We start from the raw sequence: 23,866 nt of genomic DNA, 5'->3' as shown, positions 1-23,866 counted from the left end.
GTACTCTACATATAAGTTGAATAAGCAGGGTGACAATATACAGCCTTGATGTACTCCTTTCCCAGTTTGGAACCAGTCTGTTGTTCCATGTCCAGTTCTAACTGTTGCTACATGACCTGCATATAGGTTTCTCAAGAGGCAGGTCAGGTGGTCTGGTATTCCCATCTCTTTCAGAATTTTCCGCAGTTTATTGTGATCCACACAGTCAGAGGCTTTGGCATAGTCAATAAAGCAGAAATAGATGTTTTTCTGGAACTCTCTTCCTTTCCCATGATCCAGTGGATGTTGGCAATTTGATCTCTGGTTCCTCTGCCTTTTCTAAAACCAGCTTGAATATCTGAAAGTTCACAGTTCACGTATTGCTGAAGCCTGGCTTGGAGAATTTTGAGCATTACTTTACTAGCATGTGAGATGAGTGCAATTGTGTGGTAGTTTGAACATTCTTTGGAATTGCCTTCTTTGGAGTTGGAATGAAAACTGACCTTTTGCAGTCCTGTGGCCACTGCTGAGTTTTCCAAATGTGCTGCCATATTGGGTGCAGCACTTTCACAGCATCATCTTTCAGGATTTGGAATAGCTCAACTGGAATTCCATCACCTTCACTAGCTTTGTTTGTAGTGATGCTTTCCAAGGCCCACTTGACTTCACATTCCAGGATGTCTGGCTCTAGGTGAGTGATCACACCATCATGATTATCTGGGTCATGAAGATCTTTTTTGTACAGTTGTTCTGTGTATTCTTGTCACCTCTTCTTAATATCTTCTGCTTCTGTTAGGTCCATACCATTTCTGTCCTTTATCGAGCCCATCTTTGCATGAAATGTTCCCTTGGTATCTCTAATTCTCTTGAAGAGATCTCTAGTCTTTCCCATTCTGTTGTTTTCCTCTAGAGACTTAATAGATGCATTCAATCCTTTCTTTCTTTCTATGGTAACTCTTAAAATCATAAAAATAGACACTAGACAGAAATACTACAGTTCTCATTTATGAAACTAGCACATAGAAAGCAGAAAGAAATCAAATAGTGAAAAATATTTTTAATTAAAAATGCAGTTAAAAATACATACCACAACATAAAAGAGAATTGAAAGCAAATGTGTCCTTGATAAATAACTGTAAATAGGCTAAACCTCCCATCAAAAGGGAGATATTTTCACATTAGATCACAGTATGAAGCATAAATTTGTTCTGTATATAAGAGTTCTAAAAACTTGGAGCTGTGAATGTTGAAAATAAGGTTTAATTCAGGCTAGATGCATTAAATTTCATTTTCTCTTCATATTTCCTCCTGCCCTGGCACTTCATAATGATGAGGGTTCAGTCCATGATGAAGTTTAAGTAGTTATCAGTATCATTATACATTGGAAAATTCCTTAGTTAGCTGTAAGACAAAATAAAAACACAAGTTGTATGAGACTTTAAATTAGATCAGATCTCAGTTCATGACAGACTTCATCAAGAGGCTCTTTAGTTCCTCTTCATTTTCTGCACTTCTAATAAATGTGGGAAAGAGATTATTAAATAAATGGGTTTCCTCAGTAATGATGTAGAAAAATACAAATTTACATTTCTTCTCATGGTTTTAAATAAATTCCAGGTGGGATGAATATTTAAATAAAAAGAAAAGAAACTGATAACATATTAGAAGAAAGTATAGGATATAAGTTCTGTAAATCCTATGAAAGCAAAATAGAGAGGGAGATAATTCAGGGAAGTAAGGGATAGAGAGTAGAAAGCTTCCATTTGGAAAATATTCGGCCACTTCAGGATCAGAGGCTTGTCAGGTGCACTGCCTCTGACATGGGATTAGGTTTGGAATTTCCTAGTTTTACCTGAGGCCAGTGTAACCAAAACAAGGGAGAAGGAGAGGAAATCACTTACACTGTTTTATATTCACTTTGCCTTTTTCATGAGACCAAATCAGAAGCCATTAAAGAATTTTGATCCAAAGGAATGGTGATTTGACCTGTTTGCAAACAGACTGTAAGGGTCCAATATGGAAGCAGGGGAGCCAGTAAGGAGCCTGTTTGATAATATAGACATGGGATAATGGTAGCTTGGATGAGAGTGGTGGCAGTGAGCTAGTGAAAAGTGGTTACAGTCTATATGTATTTTGAAGGTTGAGCTGAAAGAGTTGACGTTAAAGTTAATTAAAAGAGAAATGAGGTTAGTAAATAAGATGAGGGAAGTGCTTGATAGGGGATTCAGAAACTCAGTTTAGTATGAATTAAGATGCCTGTTAGATTAAAATTGAGCTGTCAAATAGGCATGAGCCAGTAGTACAGAGGGATCTGATACGTGAGATAACATTTGGTAATCATTAGTGTATAGATTAAAACCTAAAGATTAGATGAGATTCCCAAAGAAGTCCATGGAGATTCAAAGGAGATGAGGGGCCAGAACTGAACTAGGGGATACGAGTATGAAAGTGGACACAGGAGGAGGGATGAACAGTGTATGCTAAGATGGAGCTGCTAGTGAGGTCGGAGAAAAATAAAGTGTTGAGGAGGAGGGAGTGATCATTTAAGTCAGCTCTTGGTGGGTTTGTTTTTTTTTTTTTAATTTATTTTTAATCAGAAGATAATTGCTTTACAATGCTGTGTTGGTTTCTGCTGTACACCAGCATGGATCAGCTCTAAGTATACGTATGTCCTCTTCCCTGTGAGCCTCCCTCATGAGCCTTCCTCCCACCCCGCCATCCCACATCTGTAGGTTATCACAGAGCACTGAGCTGTGTTCCCTGTGCTATACAACTGCTTCCTGCTAGCTATCTGTTTTACACATAGTAGTGTATACATGGGAGAAGGCAGTGGCACCCCACTCCAGTACTCTCGCCTGGAAAATGCCATGGACAGAGGAGCCTGTTAGGCTGCAGTCCATGCAGTCACAAAGAGTCGGACACGACTGAGCGACTTCACACTCACTTTTCACTTTCATGCATTGGAGAAGGAAATGGCAACCCACTCCAGTGTTCTTGCCTGGAGAATCCCAGGGATGGCGGAGCCTGGTGGGCTGCCGTCTATGGGGTTGCACAGAGTCGGACACGACTGAAGGGACTTAGCAGCAGCAGCAGCAGCAGCTGTGTATATGTATGTCAATGCTGTTCTGCCAATTTGTACCCTCCCCCTTGCCTCACTGTGTCCGTAAGTCCGTTCTCTGTGTCTGCATCTGTATTCCTGCCCTGGAAATAGGTTCATCAGTACCATTTTTCTAGATTCTGTGTGTGTGTGTGTGTGTGTGTGTGTGTGTGTGTGTGTGTGTACACATGCACAAGCACGTAAGTACTCAGTTGTGTCCCATTCTTTTCAACCCCCATGGACTGTAGCCCACCATGCTCCTCTGTCCATGGGGTTTTCCAGGCAAGAATACTGGATTGGGTTGCAATTCTCTTCTCCAGGGGATCTTGCCAACCCAGGGATCAAACCCAAGTCTCTTGGGTGAGCTGCATAGTGCACCTGGGAAACCCAGATTCCATATGTGCTTGTTAATATATAATATCTGTTTTTCTCTTTCTGACTTAGTTCACTGTGTATATCAGGCTCTAGGTTTAGCTATCTCTGTTCAACTAACTCAAATTTGTTCCTTTTAATGGCTGAGTAATATTCCATTGTATATATGTACCACAACTTCTTTATCCATTCATCTATTAATAGACATCCAGATTACTTCCATGTCTTGTAAATGGTGCTGCAGTGAACATTGGTGTACATCTGTCTTTTTGCATTATGGTTCTCTTAGGGTGTATGCTCAGTAGTGGGATTGCTGCATGATATGGTAGTTTTATTCCTAGTTTTTTAAGGAATCTCCGTACTGTTCTCCATAGAGGCTGTATCAGTTTACAGTCCCACCAACAGTGCAAGAGAGTTCCCTTTTCTCCACATCCCCTCCAGCATTTATTGTATAGATTTTTTCATGATGTCCATTCTGACTGGTGTAAGGTGATACCTCATTGTAGTTTCGATTTGCATTTCTCTAATAATAAGCAATGTTGAGCATCTTTTCATGTGTGTGTTGGCCATCTGTATGTCTTCTTTGGAAAAAAATGTTTGTTTAGGTCTTCCACCCATTTTTTGATTGGGTTGTTTGTTTTGCTGATATTGAGCTATATGAGCTTAAACCAGCTCTTGTTGATATTTGGGTAAGATAAAAATTCAGATTTGACTCTTAGATTTAGCGGACAGCAGGTCATTGTTGACCTTAGTACAGCATTTTCAGTGGTGAAGGTGAAAGCTTGATTCCATTGGGTTAAAGAGAAAGGGAGGAGAGGAATTAGAAATTGATGTGTTTGAACCACTTTTTTGGTGAAGTTCTGTGATCAGAATGGAAAGGAATAGCATGATAGCTAAAACAGAATTAGGGTTCTAAGAGGTGTTTTGTTTTGTTTGTGTTTCACTTAAAGGAAGAAAACGTTGAAATTGAAAGGCTCATGGAAAAGATCCAGGAGAATGGAAGAAATGAATGATATAGGAGAGCAGTGGAGGTCAATCTAGGAAGCAGTCCTAGAGTAGGCAAGCAAAGCTGGGATCCAGTGTACAAGTAGACCTGTTGGATCCATCTAGGGGTGTGGATCCTTCACTCAGTGACCAGAGAGGTGGCACAGTATATCAAAGTATGTGGGTATATGCTGGTAAGTGGAGGATGTGATGGTGGTAGCCATTGTAAGTTACCTGCTTCTTCTTTGTGTGTGTGTGTGTGTGTGTGTGTGTGTGTATGATAAACTGTAGAGAGCAAAATAATCTGCTGAGAGTTATTAAGAGGAAAGAGATATGGGAAGTTTGAGAAGAATAGAGAAATTATGTACCTTTTTTTTAAAGCAAATAGTGTGGGACAAATTTTTAGCAAATTTTACGGGACTGGGAATATTTATCATAAACTTGAGCAGTGTGAGAGCTCCACTTGAGGATAGTGGTCATAATCAGAACATTTTTTTTTCTCTAGCCATGTTCAGCCATGCCATTTCAAGTGTAGAGTGAGTAGAGAGTTAGATTAACTAGAGTTTTACCAAGGAAGTTAGGTATAAGGAAAAAGAGATGTAAAAATGTTAAAGGAGTAGAGTTATATGTGAGGGCATCTTAATTATTCACTGTGTAACCTATGGTGGGTAAAGGAAAAGGGAATATACAAGGCAGGGGAGGGACAGTAGTGAATTTTTAGATTCCTCATGGGCCTGAAGGCCTGAAGGATTGTTGCTAACAGTGAGTTAGCTGGAGCGAATGGAAGTGGTTGTCAGAAAGCAATATGTCAGAAAGTGAAAATGCAATTATGGAGAAATGACATTATTGGTAATGAAAAAGCATAATCATGGTTGTGTGAGGTGGAGGTGAGCACAATAAAAGATCTTTGGAGAAAGGAAAGTCCAACTGATAGACCAGGATATTAGAATCTGTGGGATTGTTGAAATTATTAAGAATTATGACAAGGGTAGATTTGGAGAGAGTGATATTGAGCTAAAAGTTAAAATTTCCAAGAACTCATGGACTGGTAGAAGGAGTAATAAGGAGCAGTATTATGTGATAAAAGTTAACAGGATGTTTTGACCTGGGAGGCTTTAGGGAGGAGGAAGAATACCTGGGGAAGTTGTGCATAGCAAGGAGGACTCTGACTTTCTATCTAAGTGTGTTTTAATGTGGAACGTGAGAGGACCTCAGAGGAATCAGCATTTTCAGGGAAGAGCTGGGTTTTAGTTAGATTTAGAAGATAATGAAACATTTGGAGACAAAATTATTAGTGGTGTTGATCTGGATGGAGAGAGGTTTAGCTTTATTTAACTATATTAACAAGGTATGATTTTTGACATAGCCCTTCATAATCCAGGTATATTTAGGGATATTCTGGCATATGTGAAAAATGACATGCATAGAAAGGTATTTATTTCATTGTAGTATTGTTGTTAACAGTAGAAAAAAAAAAAACTAGAAAGTAAGTGTTCCTCATTAGACTTATTAAATAATTTATGATATACCCATATGTTGGAATTCTGTACAACCACTGAGAAAAAAATGAGGTATCCCTAATATGTACTGATATAGCATGATTAACAAGATACTATTATATCATCCCATGTGTTTTAAAAAAAAAAAAAGACTGTGAATACCCATATGTTTGTTCACGTCTAGTAGGATGCACGACCTGTAACTATTGATTGTCTCTAGGGAGGCCAGTCAGGTGCTTATTTGGTAAAATTGGGAGGGAGACTTGCTTTTGTCTGTACACTTTTTGAACCACTGCCTATATACGTAGTTTTAAAAAGTAAAATAAGTTTTAAGAAAAGCTTCAAGCCAGATTGTGACAAACCTTTCTTAATGGTTGAAGTTTGAATTTTATATGGTAGTAAGTGTTGGCGTGCTACAGTTCATGGCAGCACAAAGAGTCAGAAATGACTTACCCACTGAACAACAACATCAACAACAAAGTGATGATAATTATGTGAACAGAGCTGTGTTTTTGGAAATTTTCCCTAATAGCCATCCTTCAAATGGATTAGAAAAGATAAAAGTCAGGACTGGCGGACTTGTAAGGAGGCTGTTGCAGTAGCCCAGGTTTGTATTAATGCACATTTCTCAAATGTGTTTTGGTTCAACATCCTGGTTTTCCATCAGCTTGGTCAATGTTCAGCAGATAGCAGGCACACCCATACGAATATTCTCATATGGATGAGAATATCCAAGCATCGTACATTTTCTCCCAGTGAGTCTTAGTAATCATTGACTCTTGAATTCCTGTGTTGTGTTTTGTTTCTATTGTTTGGCATTTGCTTATTTTAGTAATAAATGACCTTGCCCACTAATTATAAACCCTGCCAGGCTACTTTTTTCTCTCTCTGTTTGAATTGTTGTACAGGATGAATTATGATGTTATTACTACTACTGTCATATGTATGCCATGAGATACCATTTTTATGTTATGATTATTGTTTATTTTGCCTTTGTATGTGTTTCTTATAGACTAACCCTTCTGTTCTCATTAAAATAAGACTTCTGCATAGTGATTGAGAGCACAGACTCTGAAACTTGATGACTTGGAATTTTCCAGTAAACCTAGAGCAAATTACTTAACATTAGTATACCTCGGTTTCTTTATCTATGCAGTGGAGATTTGAAGATTAAATATATTTAATGTAAAGTGCTTAAAACAATGCTTGACACATAGTGAGTGTTTAGTATGTTATGGAAGTTTTTGCCAATACTGTTGATCGAGTTGAAAATAAGTCACAGTTGAATATCTTCAGTTATCATTTACTTATCCTTTTTGTATTATGTAAAGCTCTACTCTTCTGTTTTCATTTAAAAAAAAAAGGCCATTTATGAGCCTTTCTTTGTTTCCTTGAAATTATAGCAGCCCCTGTCTCCTGGGGCAAACTAACATGGTAATGAATTGGACCTTTAACAATTTTGTTTACTTTACATTTTCTTTTGATAAATTGGATTCTGTTGTTCAGGGATGTTAATCCACCTTGTTCACTAATACATTTTATAATTACAAAAAAAATATGACAGACAGTGGGAACCCTGACAAAATTCCCTTCTTGAGATACTGATGTGTTGACGTTGCTCTGTGCTACTCTGAGCTAGATGTGTGCATTAATCAGGTGTCCTGTGTGGTCTGTTGCCTTGATGCTTCATCACTTGACTGATGGCCCTTTTGACAAAGAATATAGCCAGTTTCAAACAGCTGAGTTTCATTTTACAGCTGCTTAAATAAATCACTTTTAAAAACAGTTGAAACGTTCGAAGTGTGAAAGAAAAATGCAGTTTATTTTCATGTAAGTCCCCATTCAGATAATTTTTCAATGTTTATTTTTTAAATTTAAAAAATTCTGTGAAACTGATTAACTTTCATAAACTACTTGTTTTCTTACTGGTGATAGTGGATAGCAGAAATGAATTTTGTATCACAAGACTTCTTACAGTTCTTTTTTGAATTTAATTGCACCATCAAGTGTGTTTTAATTTGTTTACCTTTTATTTTGTTTTTATTTCAGCCTAACTAGTCATTGTTTATTACTTTTGTTTGTTTTATCAGATTTCAAAAATTAAGGCAGCTGAAATATTGTATTGTGAAATGAGAGACCATCTATTTTGAATTAGCTCTGAAAAGCTCTCTGTCTGAAAACTACATTATTCTTTTGAGTTATTCCATGATTGGTTTCTAGAGTCTGACTTTGTTTGTCTTTGGGAACAGATATGATTAAATCTGTTTGAAATTGGGAACAAATGACTCATGTTTGGAACTACTTAAATTCTGAGTCTTAATTATGTGAAAGTGCTTGCATTTTTTTTTTTAAGGTAGCTGTTTTTCTTCCTTTCCCTTTTAATCAGAAATAATGCTATTCTTTATATTTTTTGATCAGTATTTCTATTAAAATCTTGTTTTTAAACTAGAGGCTCTATATCTTAGAATATTAAAATAAAGATACTATCTAGGTCCTTGTTATACTAATGTATTAAGAAGAAAACATAACCAGAATGTAAGAAAACAATAGCAGTAAAGTCAAAACAAAAAGTTAATAATGAGATGAAACTTTTAATAACAAAAAGTTAACAACTTTTATACAAAACAAAATGTATAAGAGTTAATAATGATCTGATATAGATAAAAAGTAACCTTTGTTGAAAAAAGAGAGCTGGGTCGAATAACAGGGTAGCAGCAGAGGAAATAGATTTAATTACTTGTTTATATCATCAAATCCATTCTTTTGACAGTATTTTAATTTATGTGCCAGTTTTCTTCCTGTAGTGTCTTTAATAAGTTAGTGTTTAAACTTTTTTATATTAAAAACAAATAGTTCTGGAAGTAGTGTGTTAACTTTTACTAGTACAACCTTTGGAATATTTTTGATTTACTAGCCATGTGTTTTTGTAGATGAAGAAAAAATATTTAGAGATAATATAACTGGTTTTCCCTTGACTTCTCAGCCATAACAAAATTTCCTAAGTTAAGGACAGAATTTCAGTTCCAATAACTCTGTCCTTTACCAGACACAGTAATATTTCTTCTTCAGTGGTGTGAGGTTGTGAGTATAAATTGAGTTGGGATAGATGAATAGTGGCCATCGATACAGTTATATTGCATTAGGGTCCACAGGGCAGATAACATTAGCTGAGACAGCAGTTAGGTTGAAATGGTTGTGCAAGTCAGTTTATTGCTTTGCTACACAGTCATACTGTACTGAAGGGAATGTTTGCTGAATTTTGCAATGAAAGTGAAGTCCCTCAGTCGTGCCCGACCCTTTTCGACCCCATGGACAGTAGCCTGCACCAAGCTCCTCCGTCCATGGGATTTTCCAGGCAAGAGTACTGGAGTGGGTTGCCATTTCCTTCTCCAGGGAATCTTCCCGACCCAGGGATCGAACCCAGGTCTCCTGCATTGTAGACAGACGCTTTACCGTCTGAGCCGCAATAGTCAATGACATTTCATGAAATGTCTTTAAAAATTGCATAAAATTGAGCAAGGATTTAAAGTTGTAATGAAAAGTGAGCATCTCAACATGTATTTTTATGGGAACTATTCTTGATGTGTACTTATTTTCCTTATTCATTGTCAGCTTAGCAAAGCTTCTTACTATATTATTAATTAACCATATACTTTTTGGTAAAAAGATGTCACAGTTAATCTATAAAGAAAAATATGTCATGTAGTTATTTGTATGCCCTTGGTGAATGCTTAAAATATGCAGAGCACTACCATATCATTTTAGCAACTTATAAGATGCTTTGTGCAAGTTACTCAACTCCAGTCCTTAGTTTTCTCATATATAAAATGTGGATAGATTAATACCTATTTCATAGGGTTATTATGAGAATTTAAGGAGTTAGTTTGTGTAGTGATTATAGTGAGTGAGTGATCAATGAATATTATCTATTATTGGTATTATTAGGTAATTAGTTAAAGATCAATAATTCTTATGTATTCTCTAACTTTATGACTGAGCTTCTAGAAAGGATATTTAACTGTTTGAGAAATAATGTGTGTGATGATTCATTTTACTCTTAATTCCATTAGGTTACTTAACATTCTTGTCGATTATATAATAACTTTTTTAGGACTCCAAGTTATGGTCCTTAAAGATGAATAAAACCTTGTGTTGTGCTTTGGAGTTACTTATTTTGAAACTTGTATAAAAAGTCAGTAAGAGAGGTGAATTCTCTTAAGTAACTTGAAAAGAAGGAAAAATTTTTACTTAAGTTTTCCTCTGTTTGTTTGTGGTTCATAAGTCAGAGATTGGAAGGTGAGAAATGATTGGAGGAAACATAATGATTATTTAATGATTCCATTCATATGTATATTTTATCCTTTATTGTTATACCTTCTTAGTTGTGTCATAATTCAGCTTGTGTACTCATTAATTTATTAAAACAACATTAAATATTGTGAAATTCTGTCATCTACACAGAATGGTAGATAGAGAAAAAGCTAAAATTAAGGAAAAGGCTTATTGACTCTTCTCTTTTGATGTATTTTTAATATACCAAACCATTAACTCTTCCCTCACTACTTTTACAGTGTAGCTTGTTAGCCTTGACAGTTTGGTATGTTGTAATATGGTTACTAAAGATGAATTGAAAATCATGTCAAGTTTCTACGAACCAAAAAACCATCTGTGGTTCAGAATTGTATAGCTATGCAGTTCTCCGCCACTCTTAATTTTACATGTCTTGATAATGACTTAATCTCCATAAGCCTAATACAGTTTGAAGGCATTTCAAGTAGATCTAGTATCATTGTAGATAGAATCACTTTAGCAATTGGGGAGGAAAAAACCAAATTTGAAATGTTGTCATCGTAACATCACAAGGATAGGTAAATAGTCTTACTGACCCAAGTATGTACTTCGTTCCTTAGTATTGAATTTGACCGGGATTGTGACTACTTTGCAATTGCTGGAGTTACAAAGAAGATCAAAGTCTATGAATATGGCACAGTCATTCAGGATGCGGTGGATATTCATTACCCTGAAAATGAAATGACCTGCAATTCCAAAATCAGGTATTTACATTATTTACTTGGCATAATGTAGTGTGTATGTAGCAGTATCTGTGATTAGTTTGTTTGTTATTTTTACCTTTTCATGTGACATCTTATTTGTTCGAGATAAACATTATTAATTATATATAGAAGATACATCAGAATATCTTTTTTATAGATATTGATCACTTTTTCCCTGTGGGGGTTAGTAGTTTTTCTATTTTTCTATTTGCCAAATGAAAATCTTCTTTTGTTCAATCAAATAAATGTCTCTACTGTAGATGATGTTTCATGGATTACTATATGCCCAGTGAATAGTATCTCAAAGTCTGGAATTTTTCCTCTAGCATGCACATATCTCTAACTATTATGATTGTTTATAATTTTAAGAATTCTTTTCACAAGAATGGTATGTGTCTTTTTGTGAGGGCATAATGTTTAAGTTTCATGTATTAAGGGTTAGAGTTTATAACGAGTGCTTTTTAAACCTGGAGTACTGTTCAAACTGCAGAAACTAGACCCAACTTCTGATCTGCCCCCACAAAATCTAAAAGGAATGCTAGAATCTTCATGTTTAAAACAAACTTCCTAAGCTATTTTCATAGGCACTGGCTTCAAAGGGAGTGACATCAAGAAACTAATAGTAAATTTGTTTAAAACTTCGAACATTTTCTAGTCATTCTTATCCCTTTTTTATTTGGATGAATGACACATATAATATATATGGTCACTTTAATAATGTTAATAATATAGCAAGTACTGTAGTCTTTATTTGTATAACTTTCTTTTCTGTTTCCTAATTCATATAAAAATGGTAGACTGATGTAACTGGTGCTCATCACTGAGAATGTATAATGGTTATCTACTTAGTTTATATACTTTATTCCTAAGTGAAAAGAATGCAGCATGAGTGAGACATAATTTTATTGAATTCTTCAGTGGCAGGCATTATCATAAGTTCTGTGTCTTATGCAGACCATCATTACCCTGTTTTATACACAAGAAAGCTGAAGCACAGAAAGGGTTCATTAACTTGTTGATGGTTGTACAGCTCGTCTCTGGAGTAGCCAAGATTCAAACAGAATCTTGCTCTTAACCGTATCATGCTACTAATTTGTAAAATAGAGGCTCTAATAGTAATACCTATTTCATAGGATTATACTTAAAATAAATCCACATGATGCACTCAGCACAATACTTGACCCATATCAAGAATTCATAATAAATGTTACCATAATGAAAATATGGATTAGAGGGTTTACCTTGTCTGTCTTGACAGATATAAAGCAATGTGGTAGTATTTTATGCACCTTGGAATAAAGAGAAGGAAACTGTTCAAATCTGGAAACAATGGACTTGGGGCTGAAAGGGTCAATATGTAAGCTTCCCTGAAACCCATTTGGAGCACACCAGTTGTGAAAGTGAACTGAATTACCCAAAGCCACAACTAGTAAGTTGCAGATCTGGAATTTAAGCTCAGGTCTGACTAAATCCAAGGCTCTTGACTGTTCCATGTAATTTCTCCCAGAAATTCTAATAAGTACATCTAAAGTTGCAAATAAACTCTTCAAAGCCTAAAATGTAGCACGAGTACAGCTAGAAGACAGCAAAAAGGCTTTGTGTTCATGTGCTTGGAAATCACCTAGGCCAGCTGCTTTGCTTTCTAAGTGACTTTTTCCTTTAATATACATTAGCTTTACTGTATGCACATATATATCTAACCAAAAGCATATATTTTTAGATGTTGCATTCTCAATGTTGGAACATTTGAGAACAGCCGAAACCATAAGTGTTAGAAGTTTAATTCTGTTAAATGCATTTTATTGAAATTTGAGTCATACACTTACATTAGTCAACATTTGTCTGTAAACACAGAGACTCAATTCAGACTAGTTTACTGGCTTATATGATCTGACACAACTGGATGTAGGGGCCTGAAGGGTCTGATTTGGTCTCTGCCGTGACATGTGTGCCCCCCTGGCCTCTGTTATCTCCACCTACCGTATCGACACATGTATTCTTCATGTGTCAAGGATGGCCAGTAGCAACTTTAGGCACACCATATCTGTCTTCTAACTGGTGATGAGAGTGAAGAGTGGTTATGGTTTGTAACTGGGTAGTTTCAATTGAAAAATCTGGGAATTATTTGATGCCTTCTTCCTTGATGGATTGTGGGCAGAATAATTATTGTGAACTCATGTAGACCATTTTGAAAGGGTTCTAATCTTTCTGACCACATCCAAATTCTTTGTATCCATTGCTGTTTATTTGTATGTAAAATAAGGCTTAACTTAATATCCCTTTCTTTCAGCTGTATCAGTTGGAGTAGTTATCATAAGAATCTATTAGCCAGCAGTGATTATGAAGGCACCGTCATCCTATGGGATGGATTCACAGGACAGAGGTCAAAGGTCTATCAGGTAAATAAGAATACTACTTACCTGTTGTTGTTGTTACTGTTCAGTCGCTCAGTTGTATCCAACTCTTTGCAATCCCATGGACTGCAGCACACCAGATTCCCTGTCCATCACTATCTCCAGAGTTTGTTCAAAGTCATGTCCATTGAGTCGATGATGACATCCAACAATCTTATCCTCTGTCATCCTGTTTTCCTTTTGCCCCCAATCTTTCCCAGCATCAGGGTCTTTTCCAGTGACTCTTTGCATCAGGTGGCCAAAATATTGGAGCTTGTTGCAAGAATCACATTTGTACTTTTTAATAATTATAGAGCTTCATGCATTTTATAATTACAAATTTAAAATCATTATTTAGCATTTCCTCAGTTCCTCAGTTCAGCTGCTCTTTGCGACCCCATGGACTGCAGCACGCCAGGCTTCCCTGTCTATCACCAACTCCCAGAGCTTGCTCAAACTCATGTCCATCTAGTCAGGAATGCTATCCAACATCTACCTATGTAATTCCAGTAATGCTTTTCTGATGCATCTCTTCAGACTCTTTGCAGTAGGATATATCAAATAAATTTCCAAAAGTGGTAATTATATAAATGTATATTTAAAAAGTTTATGAGCTACTTTGCATCTCCTTTATTTTCATAGCCAGTTCTTTTTCCCTCCCACCATAGTGATAAATTGGTATCAACTATGTTTATTTATTTTGCTTTATTTAAGATCTATATTCTGAGACTACTTTGTCTTCCTTCTACATCTAGGAGCATGAGAAGAGATGTTGGAGTGTTGACTTTAATTTGATGGATCCTAAACTCTTGGCTTCAGGTTCTGATGATGCAAAAGGTACTATTTGGGTCTCCTCCCCTGACTTAATTCCTTTTAAAACCTAACAGAAATACAGATATTTATTGAAACCCATAGTGATCCTTTGCAATTACTGATTATTCTAAAAATAGTCTAATAAGCACAAAAACCTATGTTTCTTGGAGTGAAAGAAAAATGAATATTTTGCATCTTCATTATAATAATTTTTTCTGAATTCATGCCACACTGTGATGTATTTATAACCAGTTCCTTTATATATACTGTGAAGTGAACTTTTTCGTTGAAATATTTAGACATCACTGCATTCTGAATTGTATTAAATTCTGAGTGTATACCAAAATCTTTTAATGAAGTTCATCATGTTTCAAGGCAGAAATTCTATATTTCTTTCTGCCCATGTAATTGATCTTTCTATTTTTGTGTATGTATGTGTGTATATATCTGTCTTTACTGTTCATTCTTTTCTGTTATTGTCTTGTTTTGGCCTGTTTCTTCTCAAGATTAGATTTATAAAGCCCTGTTAACAGATTTCTTTTATCTTGGCCCTTTCCTTCTTTTCAATATGTAACTTGCAGACTAGTGAATACATAGGCAGGGGTAGTTCTGGCATTGAAAACTTTATTTCACAATGATTGTTGTTTTTGTTGTTCAGTCTCTCAGTTGTGTCCGACTCTTTGTGACCCCTTGGACTGCGGCACACCAGGCTTCCCTGTGCTTCATCATCTCCTGGAGTTTGCCCAAACTCATGTCCATTGGGTTGGTGATGCCATCCAACCATCTCATTCACAGTTGTCCCCTTCTCCTCCTGCCTTCAATCTTTCCCAGTATCAGGGTCTTTTCTAATGAGTCTGCTCTTCACATCATGTGGCCCAAGTATTGGAGCTTCAGCTTCAGCATGAGTCCTTCCATTGAACATTCAGGACTCATTGCCTTTAGGATTGACTGGTTTGATCTTGCAGCCCAAGAGACTCTCAGGAGTCTTTTTCAACACCACATTTCAAAAGCATCAATTCTTCAGCTCTGCTTTCTTTATGGTCCAACTCTCACATCCATAAACTACTACTGGAAAAACCATAGCTTTTACTAGACAGACCTTTGTTGGCAAAGTAATACCTCTGCTTTTTAATATGCTGTCTAAGTTTGTCATAGCTTTTCTTCTAGGGAGCAAGGGTCTTTTAATTTCATGGCTGAAGTCACCATCTGCAGTGATTTTGGGGTCCAAGAAAATAAAAATCTGTCACTGTTTGCATTGTTTACCCATCTATGACTGGATGCCATGATCTTTGTTTTAGGAGTGTTGAGTTTTAAGTCAGCTTTTTCACTCTCTTGTTTCACCTTCATTAAGAGACTCTTTAGTTCCTCTTCACTTTCTGCCATAAGGATGGTGTCACCTGCATATCTGAGGTTATTGGTATTTCTCCCCGCAATCTTGATTCCAGCTTGTGCTTCATCAAACCCAGCATTTCACATGATGTACTCTGCATGTAAGTTAAATAAGCAGGGTGACAGTCTACAGCCTTGACGTACTCCTTTCCCAGTTTGGAACCAATCCTTTGTTCTATGTCCGGTTTTAACTGTTGCTTCTTGACCTGCATACAGGTTTCTCAGAAGGCAGATGAGATGGTCTGGTATTCCCATCTGTTTAAGAATTTTCCATGGTTTGCTCTGATCTACACAGTCAAAGGCTTTAGCATAGTCAGTGAAGCAGAAGTAGATGTTTTTCTGCAATTCTCTTGCTTTTTCTATGATCCAGCAGTGTTGGCAATTTGATCTCTGGTTCCTCTGCCCTTTCTAAATCCAGCTTGAACATTTCAGAATTCTCAGTTCAGGTACTATTGAAGCCTAGCATGGAAAATTTTGAGCATTACTTTTGCTAGCATGTGAAATGAGTGCAATTGTGCAGTAGTTTGAATGATAGAGCTGTCCTATTCTGTAAAAGAGAAATGACGTGACTGGACTGCCCTCCAGAAAGTTTTGGATCAAAGAGAGGTAACAAGTTGTTTATCCACAGTATATATGGATTGTAACATTTTCCTTCATGATTGCTGTAAGAAATTATCTTTGAATTTCTAAAATAGAGTATTGTGTTATAATTGATTTTTTTTTAATGTTGTAATACAGAGCTTCACTAATCAATGTTAAATACTTTTTAAAAATAATGTAATGGGGTAGCCTTTATTGAGAGTACTGTGTTTTTGTACTGAAGATTAATATTTGTTCAAAGGTGGTGACTGGCTAGTTTCCTCAGGAAAATATAAGTAATTTTAGCAGAACAATTTTAATTAGGAAGAGATTTTTTTTAATTACTTATTGATTTTAAATTGTTTTAAAATACACATATAATTAACCATTTTAAGTATACTATTCAGTGGCATTAATTATCTTCAATTTGTCTTCATCATTGTCAATCTGTAGAACTTTTTTCATGTTGCAAACCTGAAACTCTGTTTCAGAAACTGTTTCTGTTTTACTGAAGCAGTAACTCCTCCTTCCCCCTTCACCAGCTCCTGGCAGTCTCCCTTCTCCTTTCCCTCTCTGTGAAATTTACTAGCACTCTTCAGTGTCGTATGTGAGCATTTGTCCTTTGTGACTGTTGTATTTTACTCAGCATAATGTCTTCTAGAATTTTCCATGTTGTAGCTTATGTTAGAATTTCCATCTTTAATAAGACTGAAAAATAATCTATTGTATAGATATATCACATTTTGTTTCATTTGTTGATTGGTGGATGGATCTTGGGTTGCTTCCACTTTTGGGGTATTATAAATAACGTTGCTATGAATATGAATGGCAAAATATCTCTTCATATCCCTGTATTAAGTTCTTCTGGGCATATTCTCAGAAATGAAATTACTGGGTCATATGATATATATACTTAATTTTTTAGAAACTGCCATTCTGTTTCCCAAAATGGCTGCACCATTTTATATCCCCACCAACAGCACCCAACTATTTCTGTTTCTCCACTTCCTTGCCAATACCTGTTCTTTCCCCTCTTTTTTAAAAATGATTTTAATGGATGTGAAGTGGTACTTTATTGTGGTTTTGTTTCGCTTTCATTTCTTCAATGATAGTGATGTCAAGCATTTTTTCATGTGCTTATTGGCTATTTGTATGTCTTCTGAGAAAGTGAAAGTGAAGTCGTGTCCGACTCTTTGCGACCCCATGGACTGCAGCCTGCCAGGCTCCTCTGTCCATGGGATTTTCCAGGCAACAATACTGGAGTGGGCTGCCATTTCCTTCTCCAGGGGATCTTCCCAACCCAGGGATCGAACCTGGGTCTCCCACATTGTAGGCAGGTGCTTTTACCATCTGAGCCACCAGGGAAGAAAAGTTTATTGAAGCCCTGTGCCCATTTTGATTGTATTTTTTTCTCACTGCTATTGAATTTCAAGCATACTCTCAGTATCTTAGATATTAATTCCTTATCAGATATATTATTTGTTGATAGTGTGCTCTGATCCACACAGCTTTTTCATATTGATGAAATGCAGATTGCCTATTTTTTCTTTTATTGCCTATGCTTTTCGCATCATGTTCAAAAGGCACTGCTGAATCCAATGCAATAAAGCTTTTTCTTTAATGGTTTTATAGTTTTAGCTCTGACATTTGCGGCCTTGATCCATTTGGGGTTAACTTTTGTATAAGGTATAAAGTAATGGTCTGACTTCATTTTTTACGTGCTAATATCCAGTCTTCCCAACACCACTTGTTGAAAAGATTATCCTTTCCCCATTGAAAGATCTTAGCACCTTTGTTAAAAATCATTTGATCATATCTGTGAGGGTTTATTTTTGAACTTTCTTCTCTTCCATTGTTTGTCTTTCTGCCACTGCCACACTGTTTTGATTACTGTAGCTTTGTGTTGAAGTTGGGAAGTGAGTCTTCCATTATTTTTTCTTCTTTTTCAAGATTGTTTTGGCTATTTTAGGCCTACTGAGATTCCATATGAATTTTAGAATGTGTTTTATTCTATTTCTGCAAAAAACTTCATTGAGATTTTGTTAAGGATTACCTTGAGGCTTGTCAGTTTAGTCTTTTTAAATGAGCTTTTGGTTTCATTGATTTTCTCTATTGACTTTCTGATTTAACTACTGATTTTTCTTCAGATTTGTATTACTTCTCTTCTGCTTACTTTGGATTTAATTTGCTCTTCTTTTTCTAGTTCCCTTAATTGGAAGATTATTGATTTTAGATCATTTTTCTTGCTAATATATGCATTCAGTGCTATAGATTTTCCTCTGAGTGATGCATCCCACAGATTTCTTTTTTAAATTATATTTTCATTCTCATTTAGTTCAAAATATTCTTAATTTTTGCTTTAGGTTTCTTATTTGACTTATGTATTACTTAGAAGTATGTTGTTTGATCTCCAAATATAATCCGTTGTAGTCTGAGCAATACATGGTTTCTTTTGTGTGTGTGTGTGTGTATGTGTGAAGATGTTTTATGGCCCAGAGTGTGATCTGTCTTAATGAATTATCCATGTGAGTTTGGGAAGAATGTGTATCCTACTGTTGTTAAAGTAATATGTAGATATCAGTTATATCCAGTTTGATTTATTATTGAGTTCAACTACATTCTTATGATTTTCTGCTTCCTGGATCTGTCCATTTCTGATACAGGAGTGTGACACTTTTTTGATTCTACATTGATCTTTGTATTTCTTCTTTACTGTACTGCATTGTCTTGCTTTGTAGCTTAAGTCTTGGAATCATTTAGTGTGAGCCCTTCATCTTTATTCTTGAAAATTATTTTAACTCTTCAGTTTCTGTTTTTCCACAAACATTTTAGGATCAAGTTACTAGTATCTATAGAAAATTCTGCTGGGATATTGATTGAGATAGTACTGACTTTAAAAGCTTCTCAGATGGCTCAGTGGTAAAGAATCCACCAGACAATGCAGGAGACACAGGTTCAATCCCTGGATCAGGAAGATTCCCTGGAAGAGGAAATGGCAACCCACTCCAGTATTCTTGCCTGGAAAATCCCATGGACAGAGGAGACTGACAGGCTGCAGTCCATGAGATTGTAAAGAGTCGGACATGCCTGAGCAACTGAGCACACACACATAACCAATTAACAATGTTGTGATAGTTTCAGGTGTACAGCAAAGGGACTCAGTCATACATATACATGTATCCATTCTTCCCCAAACTCCTCTCCATTCAGGCGGTCACATAACATTGAGCAGAGTTCCATATGCTATACTGTAGGCCCTTATTGGTTATCCATTTCAAATATAGCAGTATGTACATGTCCATCCCAAACTCCCTGTTTCCCTTCCTCCCAGCAACCATAAGTTCATTCTCTAAGTCTGTGAGTCTCTTTCTGTTTCCCACATAAAATTTTAAAATCATGGAATTCTTAAGTGAAAGATAAAATAAGAACTGCTTCTAGGTACTTTAAGTGACATTTGTGTATATATCATATATACAATGTGATATATATATATATGCACACACACACACGTATATATATATATATCATACATGTGAAAATGAGTGTGTTTGTGAAGTTCTCAAAAGTTTGATAGGTTGGAAGATAAGCCATCTAGTTTCCCTGCTCATACATGTACACAACTTAAAGAATGCTAAAACAAATATACACGTGTTTCCAGACTACTTTTTTTTTTTAACCTGTCTTGTATGCTTTAGTTAATAGATCATATTTTCTCGCATTATATATTATCTATGTGGTTTTCTGACTTTGAAACTAAGCTCTGTTGGCTTAAATATACTGTTTTATTGAACATTATTCATTTAGTTTGAATATTTTTGATCCTACTAAATCAAAATACTTAGATTACCATGAAAAGACAGCTGTAGCAGGAAGTTTGTAGAAGTATTGGCTAATGTATTGTTTATTTTCGTTTTTATTGTTACTTATTCTTAGTGAAGCTATGGTCTACCAACCTGGATAACTCAGTGGCAAGCATTGAGGCGAAGGCTAATGTGTGCTGTGTTAAATTCAGTCCTTCTTCTAGATACCATTTGGCTTTCGGCTGTGCAGGTAAGAAATGAAAGATTTGTCTTCTTTTGGTGTCAGTTTTCATGACTAACTTTATTTATTTATTTTTTTAATTTGATTTTATTTTTAAACTTTACAATATTGTATTAGTTTTGCCTTTCTTTGTAGGTTTAAACTTTGTTTTCATTATTGCACTCTAAATTAGAAGTATGTAGTATACCATTTTTACTCATTAATTGCTGTGCTTTAATTTTAGCATTGCATCTCCCATGTTTAATACATAAAGATGTGTTTGTTGATTATTTTTGTTCCTCTAAGTCTTTGCATACCTGGATTTATGCTTGTTTACAAATTTAGGTCATAATGATGCTTAAAATATTGTATAGACACAGGAAACCTTTTGTTTTTAAATGAAAGGAAACCTACTATAAAACCTTGAACAGTTATTGAGTGCCTACTGTGTACAAAGCACCCATCTAGGGACAGTGAATAAGATAGATTAAATCTTATATTGTGGAGTACATGCTAACATAGTAAGTACTAAAAAAAAGTCATACCAAAGAATTTTTTGTTAAAAGTATTTTTCTTAACTAGGATGACCGAATGTCTGCGTTTGCCTGGGGAAGTCCTAGTTTATATTTGTCTTACCATTATAATAACTGTTAGGCCCTTCTTTCATTCTCAAAACTGTTCTGGGTTGAATGGTTAATTATGTGATCACTCTACTCTTAATTCCTTTGTCTTCTTATCTGATTTCCTACCTTGAGTGTTTACTGAAACAGTGAACACTTGTATTTGTTTTTTTTTTTTAATTTGGAAAATCTGTGTATTTTCTTAGATAATAGGGTGCTAAGATTGAACAAATAAGAATACAGAAACATCCAGTTAAGTTTAATTTCAGATTAAACAGCAAATACTTTTTAGTAAAACTATATCCCATGCAATATTGGAACATGCTGATCTAAAAATGTTACTATTTATGTGAAATTCAAATTTAACTAGGCATCTTGTAGTTTTGTTTGGCAGCTCTATTAATAAATCATGTTAGCATTTTGTGATAAATTGATAAACTCCAATTTATCAATACTATTGAGGAATTGGTGAGATTCTGTGAACACTTGTATTTTAACTTTTGCTTTGCTAAATCTCCTTGATTCTTGATTCATTTTTTTTTTTATTGATAATCTCGGTTAAAAAAATAAACATAATCTAGCACAATATCACGGAGAAGGCAATGGCACCCCACTCCAGTACTCTTGCCTGGAAAATCCCATGGACGGAGGAGCCTGGTAGGCTACAGTCCATGGAGTCGCTACAGTCGGACACGACTGAGAGATTTTACTTTCACTTTTCACTTTCATGCATCGGAGAAGGTAATGGAAACCCACTCCAGTGTTCTTGCCTGGAGAATCCCAAGGACGGGGAAGCCTGGTGGGCTGCCGTCTGTGGGGTCACACAGAGTCGGACACGACTGAAGCAACTTAGCAGCAGCACAATATCATGAACACAGTAATTACTTTTTTAAAAGGTAAATTTAAATCTTAATTTGTCATTACATCTTTTCCTTATTCCAACTTACTGTGTATTTCACTTGGATACTAACATACTTTCATAGTTAAATTCCAGGAGAACATGTATATGTGGGTAGAATTCCTTTTCATTAGCAGATACCTTTTCCCCCCAGTATGCTGCTCTTTTCCATTGGGAACTAGTATTCTCTATTTAAATCCTTCTTTTTCACTGACTAGAAATGTTACTTTGGGCAAGTTGATTAAATTCTCTCCCCAAGTTCCTTATCCTTAAAATAGAGATACATCTTTTGGGACTCTTATGAGGATTATGAAAGGAAGATGCTATTTGTAAAGCTCTTAGAATATGATGCTCAATAATTGCTAAGGTATTTTCATTAATTAATACTTATCAGTCATTTAGATAAAGTAGTTTTTTGAGTTTTTTAATGTTATAAACACACTATTAGTCATCATTTTTAATAGAAAAATGATGATCATATTTATAATCAATATAAAATATGTACAAATGCCAGACATGAACATCTTTAAAATTTCTCCTTCCTGGAAAGGATCTACTTTAAAAATGCCTCAACTGTCTGGCAGGCAGTTTTGTCCTCACTGTGTTAAATTATCATGGGTTTCTTAGTTAATTTTTACGTTTCCATGTAAGCTTTAAGATTTATATTTTTCCAGTTCTAGAAAAATTCTTCTGGTATTCTCATCTGAATTACCCTATATTTATTAGTTAATTTTGGAACCAGTGGTATTAAGATAGTTCATCTTATTACAGTTACATGGGATATCTTTTTGTTTGTTTGGATTATTTTCTATCTTTCAAAGAGATTTTTAGTTTTAGTTTTTTTCGCTTAGGTTTTAGGTCTTTCTGGTTAATTTTTTTCTGTTTCTATAATTTTGTTGTTATTTTTTTCCATTCCTTTAACTACTGTTTGCTGAGAGTAAAAAACAAAAAACTGTTGATATTTGAATATTTGTATTATATCTAGGCATTGTTCTTATTAAATCTGGTAACTTTTTATTACCAGATAGCCTTTGGGCTATCTGTTTATATTTGGTAGTAGCCAAAAATGATGGTTGTATTTTTTTCTTTTGTAATGATTTTTTACATTCTCTTTTGTTAAAAGGCATGTTATATGATACAATTATAGGTACTTTTCCCATGTATTTCCTTTAGTTGAATCAGCTTTAGTGGTTTTCTGTTCATGATATCCCCTTTTGAAGAATAGTTTTGTGGGTTTTTAAAAGTTTTTTGGCCTTGCTACATGCCTTGCAGGATCTTACTTCCCTGAACAGGAATTGAACCCAGGCCTTTGACAGTAGAAGTGCAGAGTCCTAACCACTGGACTGCCAGGGAATTCCCTGAAGAATAGCATTCATTAAATTCAAATCATTTATTTAACTGTTTCTTAGTTAAGAGCAAATTCAGTATATTATCAGGTGCCTTTTCAGCATCATGTTATATAATCATATGGTTTAATTTGTTGAGATATGCTTATACATTTTCTGATACCTTATTTGTGTTTCTAGAGTAAACCTAAAATTTAGGTTTAGCATTAATGTGGAATTCTTTTGATAAATTGCTAGACTTTTTGGCTTATATTTTTAATACCTGTAAACATAAATTGGTCTATAATCCTCTGTCTCCTTTTTAACCATTTTTAACATCTGTATTTTATAACTTTCAGTATGTAAGTCTTGAACTTCTTTTGTTAAATTTACTCCTAAATGTTTTATTACTGAATGGCATTGTTGTCTTAATTTTATTTTTGGATTGTTTGTTGCGAGGCTTCAGAAATACAATCAGTTTTTTGCATATTGATTTTGCATCCTGTAATCTTGATACTCATGTTTTGTTTTGTTTTTTCATAGTTTTAAGGTGAATTTCTTGAGATTTTCTATATTTAGGATTGTATCATCTGTGAATAAGAATAATTTTAATTCTTCTTTTACTACGTTAATGCTTTTTTGCTTTATTGTATGAATTAAAAGCTCTTATATAATACTGAATGAAACTGGCAGAAAGGATTTCTTTATCTTGGGGGAAAGTATTCATTCACAATGAAGTGTGATGTTAGCTGTGAGTTTTTGTAGATACCCTTTATCAGGTTAAGTTTCCTTCTATTCCTAGTTGTGAAAAGTATGTATTATTATATTATTAGATATTGTCTAA

The 23,866-nt window shown here is 35.2% G+C and overlaps 1 protein-coding gene across 2 annotated transcripts in view; it reads left to right on the top strand.

Annotated features, from left to right (window-relative positions):
• RFWD2 (ring finger and WD repeat domain 2, E3 ubiquitin protein ligase) overlaps positions 1 to 23,866 on the top strand; it is a 196,193-nt gene that overhangs the window by 102,425 nt on the left and 69,902 nt on the right. For both annotated transcript variants that reach the window (XM_010850106.1, XM_010850105.1), the window contains exons 11-14: positions 10,842 to 10,985; positions 13,276 to 13,384; positions 14,134 to 14,215; positions 20,093 to 20,209. In XM_010850106.1, coding sequence (XP_010848408.1) covers positions 10,842 to 10,985; positions 13,276 to 13,384; positions 14,134 to 14,215; positions 20,093 to 20,209 — 452 coding nt within the window. The remainder of the gene's footprint in view (positions 1 to 10,841; positions 10,986 to 13,275; positions 13,385 to 14,133; positions 14,216 to 20,092; positions 20,210 to 23,866) is intronic.

This window comes from Bison bison, unplaced genomic scaffold, assembly GCF_000754665.1.
Source record: "Bison bison bison isolate TAMUID 2011002044 unplaced genomic scaffold, Bison_UMD1.0 scf7180017864289, whole genome shotgun sequence".
NCBI lineage: Eukaryota > Metazoa > Chordata > Mammalia > Artiodactyla > Bovidae > Bison > Bison bison.
Note: the sequence above shows the minus strand (reverse complement) of the source record. Positions and strands in the feature narration are given on the sequence as shown.